The sequence below is a fragment of the Dipodomys merriami genome, unplaced genomic scaffold (genome assembly GCF_024711535.1).
Source record: "Dipodomys merriami isolate MVZ:Mamm:240054 unplaced genomic scaffold, mDipMer1.0.p SCAF_323, whole genome shotgun sequence".
NCBI classification, from domain to species: Eukaryota; Metazoa; Chordata; class Mammalia; order Rodentia; family Heteromyidae; genus Dipodomys; species Dipodomys merriami.
This window is the reverse complement of record NW_027204749.1, coordinates 190898-199348: the sequence shown is the minus strand read 5'-3', so window position 1 is coordinate 199348 and position 8451 is coordinate 190898. Positions and strand designations below refer to the sequence as shown.

Here is an 8451-nt window from a genome sequence, read left to right as displayed (position 1 = left end):
AATAATTTCATGGTCATTTTCCAGACCTTGAGTTCAAGTATCAGGACAAGCACACATATATCAAGGTCATTGTATTGTATTCAAATTATATTTTAACAATTAAATTGGAATACATGGATAGGAAGTCTCTCTCTCTCTCTCCTTTTTTATTGTTTTTTGGTCCTGAACTCTGAGCCTGGGAATTGTTCCTAAGCTCTTAAACTCAAAGCTAGCACTCTACTACTTGAGCCACAGTGCACTGCCAGCTTTTCCTGCTTCTGTGGTTCTGAGGAATCAAACTCAGGGTCTCATTCATGCAAAGCAAGAACTCTACCACTGAACCACCTGCCCAGCCAGTCTCTCTCATTTTAACTGATGTAAAATAGACTAATTATATTAATGGACACATTGTAATTTGTCAAGAAAGGACACAATAATTGGAGTATATCTGTGCCAGGTGCATTTTGAAATTTTCAAACACCATAGGAAGTGCAGAGGGTGAAAAGAAGATCACTATGTTTATATAAGACATATTCAAGGAATGTTTACCATTCATTGGCTTCAAAGCACAAAAACCAAGTTGATAAAGCCACATGGGTGAGTACCAGAATCTCTAGGTTCAGTCTCTAGACTCTCCTTGTCTAGAGAACCAGAGGATTCTCAGCCAGTTTCTTGCACCTGCAGGAACAAGTGCTAATGGCAGCACAATTCCATTAGGCCAAAAAATATCATCAACCTCAGACTGGGGAAAGATGGTAAGGTCAGACTTTGGCTAGTGACTCAGATCGCTTCAAGTTACAGCTCCCAAGTTTCTCTGAAGAAGAGACACTGGGCTTCTTCCTCTTGGCTCTGACTATAGAATGCAAAGCTGTACTTCAGAGCACTTCCAGCAGCAAGGCAAAAGGAAAGAAACTTGAATTTACAAAGTAAAAACACCAACAGTGGCCAAGCAGGTTCAAGCGCCTTACCCCGGCAGCCCTCCACTCTTTCAAAGGATTTGTGCCTCAATAGAAACTACAATTCCCATAACACAATGCATTCAACTAGAGGAAGTGGGCTTGTTACAGGGTTTGGACTGGCACCAGACACTTGGTCCTAAGTGTGCATGCATGCATGAAAACCTTTCTCTCCCAGCTGCGGGAACAAGGTGAGTTTCTTCTTGAAAAATCAGTTTACCTCCTGAAACATTGTGAGATCAACCAAAACAAAGAAATGTATTAGGATCATTAGATAATTTGGCTTTTTAATTCGTAGTTTTATTAATGTAATTGAGGTTATGAGATTCCATGGTTATTGATTTTGTTTTTGTTCAAAAGTATGTTCCTCTGAATATAAATTAGGTTGCTGTTTTGCCTTCAAAATTTGAATATCTCCCCTCTCACTTTAAAAAGGTATTTGCAGCTGGGTGCCAGTAGCTCAGCCTGTAATCCTATGTACTAAGGATGCTGAGATCTGAGGATGCTGGTCCAAAGCCAACTCAGGCAAGAACATTCATGAGCTTTCTCTCCAATTAACCACCAAAAATACGGAAGTGGCCTTGTGGTTCAGGTGGTGTATAGCTCCCCTTCAGCAGAACAGCTCACGGATATTGCTCAGGCCCAGAGTTCAAGCCACAAGATCAGGTACTTCCACACACTTAGCTGATTGATTCTGGAATTATTTTCCCCTTCCCTAATACATATATGTATATATAATATATAACATATATGTATATATACATATATATGAATAAAATAGCAGAATTTTAAGGTAGACATACTTTATAATCTTAGAATTGAATACATTGGTCAAACTCTACCCATTATTTTTCCAGAAACTGCAAAATTCCCTCTATGAAATTTTAAGGAGTTTTTGGTTTTTGGCATATGAAATTTGCCTTTTCTTTAATAATTTTTTCCCTCCTTTTGTTGTTGGTCCTGTGGCTTGAACTCAGAGCATGGGCACTGTCTGTGAGCATTTGCAGTGCTGTACTTGCCTTTCTTTTATTATTGCTTCAGGAAACTAGTGAAAACTTTCCTCCCAGGGGTTTCTTAGAAAATGGTACTCCTCCTCCAAGACTCTTTCAAAAATGGTTGTCTAGGGTCATCAGGGTGAATGTGGGTGGAGATAGAGTTCAGGGTAGGTCTATGTTCATGTGAAGCTTGATAACATGATCCAAACCAGTCTGTTTTTACTTTTCTGTTTTGCATATCCTGTTGTTTTGATTTTCTACCTGTTCTCTGATCCTAGAAGTTTCTGCATGCTAGGGGTCCTCAGAATTGTCTTCCCAACTGTATCCATTACACTGTGGAATAAACCTTTTGCCTCCCTCCCTCATGTCAGACATCCTAAGCTTTTCTCTTAAGGATTTGTTGTGCTTGTTGATGATCCTTTCCCCACATCATGATTGGGAAGGATTGTGTAGGAAATATTCATGCCTGATATTCAGTCCTCCAGTGCATGGGTCCTTCCATGCCTCTTTTAGTGGACCTGAGCTATTCCTCATTAAAATGGAGATCATGAGGCACAGTTGGATATATAGACATCAACTTTGGAGCAACTATAAAATATGAAGGAAAAATAATACTTTCTTTCTCTAAAAGTTAAAAGTTCATTGTACTAGTAGAAATAGAATTCATTTCCTACATTATTTTTGAATTGTTCAATGCTCACAGAGTAAGTCTCATTATTTGTTATACAGATATTATATCCTCTTCCTTCATTCATCTCAATGATTGACTGTTCCAGATGCTGAGGTAGAAGGTACAAGTATGGTATGGTATTCAGGGATAAATTATGGTTCTGATGTCCTCTGGAGGAAAAGGTGAACGAATGGAAAACATGTAGCTCATGGATAACACTTTGGCAGGAGATGTGGTGCACCCCTCATGGGTTCCACTATGCCCAGAGATTCCTGTGGTTGCAATGATGCACCACCATGGAGGGCATGTGCATTATGGAGAGCCTGTGGATTTCACATCTTGTCTACTGTTGTACTGGTGGAAGTCTTCCAATATGCACTGCATAACTGGGCTCAAGGAGTGACGTGATCAGTGCTACCTTGCTGGCCCCCATGTTTGTCAGCCTGTTTTGACAAGCTCACCCTGACATCTGCAACTGGTTGCTGCTGAGGCCTTTTGGACTAATGCCTGTCTACATCCCAGACCACTATATCAGAGACGTGTCCTGTTTCATGGTTTTGTATCAGTTACTGTGCAAGGTTGTGTTATGTATCCATACATGCAGTTAGTAGAGCTAGGTATGGTTTTCAAGGGTGGAGTAGTTTTTGATGCCTCTAGCAGGAACAATTGTGTTCTCACTAACTGCATAAATACTCTGAGATTACTATGCAATCATCTTATGTTGCCTGTTCTCCTGATATAACCATTATGGTATAATAAGTTTGGGTCTCTGTTTGCTATTGAGGTTTATAGGCCCTTAGCCATTGCTGCAGATTTTTTGGAATATTGGTTGCCAGCATTTTTGCTACCCTAAATGTTCTTGCTAGTGCTACTACTTCTGCTATGAAACGTATCCAAACCATATATACAACACAACATGTTAATAGTTTGGCTTGATATGTTTCTGGTGCCCTGGGATGCAGGTGGGCTTAGATAAGTTTGTGATATGTGTTATGATTTGGAAACAGCAATGATGTATATTGATAATCAAGTAGACGTGCTAAAGACCCGGTTAAAAATGATGTGACAGGGGCTGGGAAGATGGCTCAGTGGTAGAGCACTTGCCTTGCATGCATGAGGCCCTGGGTTCAATTCCTCCGCACGATATAAACAAAAATAAAAAAGCCGGAAGTGGTGTTGTGGCTCAAGCGGTAGAGTGCTAGCCTTGAGCTGAAGAGCTGAGGGATAGCGCCCAGACCCAGAGTTCAGGCCCCATGAACAGACCCCCCCCAACAAAAATGATGTGACATGCTGATGGTTAGTACGTCTGTGTTATCCCTCAATATGATATGGGCCAATATCCAGTGACATATTTGAGGAATCTGGCCCTTTGATAATTTTTTCTTTTGGGGATCTGGTCATAGGGCTGAACTCTGGGCCTGGGTACTATCCTTCAGCTCTTCACCTCAAGGCTAGCGGGCTACCACTTGAGCGACAGCGCCACTTCTTGCTTTTTTCTTTTTGCCTATGTGGTGCTGGAGAATTGAACTCAGGACCTCATGCATGCAAGGCAAGGATTCTACCACTGAGCCACCTTCCCAGCCCTCCTTTGATAAATTAAGCTTAGACATTAGGCAGCTACAGGGTCAGAAATCTGATATTGGTCAATCCACCCTATAGGTAGCACACCCTGCAGATTTAGCTGCATCAGTTCTCCATTATATACAGGGATTCAGCCTGGGAAATAGCAATCTTTTTTCCATCCCTTAGGCATTTTCCTGTTTCTTGTTTTGGTATTCCTTTTTCTTCCATTCTTCCTGAGATGTAGGATCTGCTGCATTTTCCAGGCTCAGGCTGATAGACACTTGCTCAATTTACAAAATAAAAAGGAGGACTTGTTGCAGACTCAGAGGTGCCAGGACTGTCAAGGTGTGAGCAAAAGCTCCACAACCATGGACTGCAACCTTCAGGGCTGTAAGTACTTGCCATTTTCATAGGAGGGAGTGTTCCTTTTAGCTTCTGGGCCTGGGGCCTTACCTGTAGGAGTTTGGTGGACAAAGGTTGAACTAGAATGAGGAAGGATTCACATGATCTGCAGTTGTTGCCACATTGAGTCCTAGAACAATGTGATGCAAGAACTGGACAGATATAGAAAGTGTCTATAGCTAAGAATATTGCTGAAATAAAGAGAGATTCATCATTGGCCTGGTCTCTGTCTCTTCTATTATCATCCCTTTGTTCTTCTGGAGCACTGCTGGTGTTGTGGCTGGCCCCCAGCAGTGGTAGTATGCTTACCTAGAATCCCTGGTTCAAGTCCTCACTACCACATACACAGGAACACAAAATGTGGAATTGTGGCTCAAGTAGTAGTATGATAATTTTGAGCAAAAGAAGTTCAGTGACAGTGTCCATGCACTGAGTTCAAGCCCCAGGGTTGGGACATAAAACACAAGAAATGCAAGTTGGGTGTTGGTTCCTCATGTCTGTAATCATTGCTTTTGAAAAGGCTGAAACCTGAGGATCCCAATTCAAAGTCAGCCTGGCCACCAACATGTGTGAGACACTTATCTCCAGAGACAATTAGAAATCCAGAAGTGTGTTGTGGTTCCCAAGTTCAAAGTACAAGTGCCACGACTGACAAAAAAACAAAAAGATAAAAATATAAGTAAATGCATCAGAAATATAGGCTTGAACAATGAAAACTACACTTCACATGTAGTCTTGGAAGTACTCCAATTCTTTCTGATCCTTTTCTCCTTGCCTCTCAGGAATTTACTTTTATAGAATGAAATTAATTTTTCTTTATATTATTAGAGGTGCTTGTAAGTTGAAGTCTATAAATCCAAATATGCCCTTTGATTTCCATTTTCATGAGGAATAATTCAGGTCCACAAAGGAGATATGGAAAACCTATACATTGGAGAGCTAAAACCAGGCATGAAACTTTCCAATCCAAACCATCTCAATTATATTGTATGTAAAGGATCACTAAAAATCACAATAAATATTTAAGAGACAAGTATAGGATCTCTGAATATGAGAGAGGGAGACTGTTGCAGACCCTGGGGTGCCTGCCAGGAGCAGGCAAACTGTGAACAAAGGCTTAAGGGCCATTGACTCCCACCCTCAGGGCTGCAAGTCCTTGCCCTTTCTTGTTTAGAGGAAGTGTGTGTTGTAGCTGTTTGGCCTGGGGCTTTAAGTGAAGGGAGGCTTTGGTGGAAAACATAGATTGAAGTAGAATGAGGATAGATGTGTGCTGTTTGCACTTTTTGACACAGTGGGCTTAGACCAATATTACACAAGCATTTGAGAAATATAGCAGAAATGTGCCATCAGCCATCTCTCTGTCTCCTTAATTATTATCCCATTGGCCCACAGAAGTCTTGCTTGTGCTCTGTTAGGACTGTGACAGAAAACAAAGATTTATTCCACAGCTTAATGGATAAGGTCTGGGAAGACAAGTCTGAGGTCCCCTAGATATGTAGCCTAAAGCTACTGAGAGGAACTGTTAGGATCAGAGAAGAGGAAGAATTCTAAAGAATTCTAAACTAGTGCTGTGGCTCAGTGGTAGAGTGCTTGCCTTGCATGCCTGAGGCCCTGGGTTCGATTCCTCAACACCACATAAGCAAAAAGAAAAAGCCGGAAGTGGTGCTGTGGCTCAAGTGGTAGAGCCCTAGCCTTGAGCTGAAGAGCTGAGGGACAGTGCCCAGACTCAGAGTTCAGGCCCCACGACCGGACCCCCCCCCAAAAAAAAATTCTAAAGAGATTTTCACAATCAAAATGAGAAGACAAAAGCAGACTGGTTTGTAAATGATTAAGATTCACATCAACATAGACCTACACTAAACTTAACTCTTCTACTCACCTGCATTCATTCTGACCCCCAAACCACTCTCTTTGTAGGAAAATTAGGGAAATGTGCCATGATCTTAAGAATCCCTGTGAGGAAACTTTTCACTAGTTACCTGAAGAAATTATTAAAGAAATCCAAGTAGAGCACAGCAAATGCTCACAGACAGTGACCAAGCTCTGAGTTGAAGCCTCAGGACGAACAGAAAAAGAAAAATCATAAAACCCTTAAATGAAAAAGCAAGATTCAGAAACAGCCAAAAACTCAATTCCATTTAATAGATAGAATTGGGGATTTTCTGGAAAATTAATTGTTTGATTTTGCAAAATCTAAATCAACACAAGGATTATGATTCATATGTACATAACCATCTTCTTATTCTATGCCAATGTGTACATTACACTAACGGAAAATGACCCGGTATAAGTTCAGTGTCTATGAGTATGTTTGTAAGATGAGAGGGGAGGTATTAAACAATGTAAAGCAAAACAGAGATATAATTTACACTCAGCAGAACACAGGCATAGAACAAAAAGAAAGGTATGAGAAACAGTCTCATAACCTCAATTTCATTATTAGAACTAAGTACCAAAAAGTCAATGCATCTAATTCTCCCCATGTATATCCATTTTCTGGTTGGTCTTACAATATTTCACAAAGGAAACAGTGGTTTTGAAGAAGAAACTCAGCTCCCACAGCAGGGAGAGAAAAGTCCCAATGCATCCAAGCACTCTTCTAACCAGAGGTGAAGCAAGGTGGCGCCGAGCATTATGGGAATTGTAGTCTCCGTGGAGGGCTTTTGGTTTGAAAGTCCTGAGTTGTTTTTGTTTTGGGAGGGCGGAAGTGGCGCAGAGATCCTTTTGCGCATGCACCTCCCCGCCCATCTGGGGTGTTTTAAGTCTGCCCCTTCTAGATTCTTTCCCTTTGCCTTGCTCCTGGAAGTGCCCTGAAGTAAAGTTCGGCCTTCCATAGGTGGGAGCCAGGAGGCAGGCGCCCAGCTCTGTGCAGTGAAGCTTGGGAGTTGTAACTTGAAAGAATCTTAAGCTTTGGAACTGATATCAGGTAGGAACTGTGGGATTGCTGCTGGAGTCTATCCTCCATGGGTTTCTTTTCTGGTTCTGTTTTTTCTTGGTCGTTGGTGGGGCTTGAACATTGGGCTTGCAAGCAATGTTCCTGAGCTCGTCAGCTCATAAGGAGAGCTTTACACTTGAGCCAAAGCACCTGTTTTCCCCTCCACGCTTTTCTGCAGTCTGGGGTTGATAAACAAGAACCTGTTTCCCAAATGTCTGAGAGCAAGCTTGGTGATTCTGCAGACAAGGAGAGCCCAAGAGCTGTGCATTTGTACTCCAAGACCAAGGGATTTTTCTATTAACTCATGTGATTTTATTTGCTTTGCCCAGGTGGAAGAGGAGTACAGGAAAAATTCTAGTGAAATTGTGAGGTGTGTGCCTGCCTTGAGTCCTCTTACATGGAAGTTGTATTTAGGGCTTCTGTGTTGTTTCTCCAAGACAAATTTTAATCTTTTTGGCTTGAAGTTTTAATCTCCTGGCTTGAGTTCACAGATGTTTGTTCACCATCCTGTTTCTAGAGACAGTTGTACATGGGATATTGGAGTAGTGAGTGCTGGTCCTGGATTTTTAGGAATGAAGCCTAGCAATGTTTGAAGCAGAGCACCCTATGAATAAGAATCTCCATCCTAAATGGACAGACCTTTTCAATTCTGAGAAGCCCAAAAGGGAAGAAGCAGAAAAGCACAGGAAGGGGAAGATGTTGCTAGCTTCCCTTGCCTTATGCAAAAATTGTTGCTACTTCCCTAAGCACCAGATTCACGTGGTACTCTTTCCTACATCACTCTCAATCACTTTGTGTTGTTGCAAGATTTAAACTGATTTCTAGGAGTCGTGATGAGCTGGCTTGAGGAATAACCCAGAGGCTAGTTATCAGAAGGTACCTGAGACAGTGGTTTGGGAAGGTGGGGTAATTGTTATGACTGAAAATATCTATTCATATAGCAATCCCTAA

General features: G+C 41.6%; 1 protein-coding gene across 1 annotated transcript in view; it reads left to right on the top strand.

Moving 5' to 3' along the window:
- The first annotated feature begins 6841 nt into the window (after positions 1–6841).
- Positions 6842–8451, top strand: part of LOC138841614 (zinc finger protein 568-like) — a 38633-nt gene continuing 37023 nt past the window's right edge. The window contains exon 1 of the mRNA XM_070042391.1: positions 6842–6878. Within this exon, the coding sequence (XP_069898492.1) occupies positions 6842–6878 (37 nt within the window). The remainder of the gene's footprint in view (positions 6879–8451) is intronic.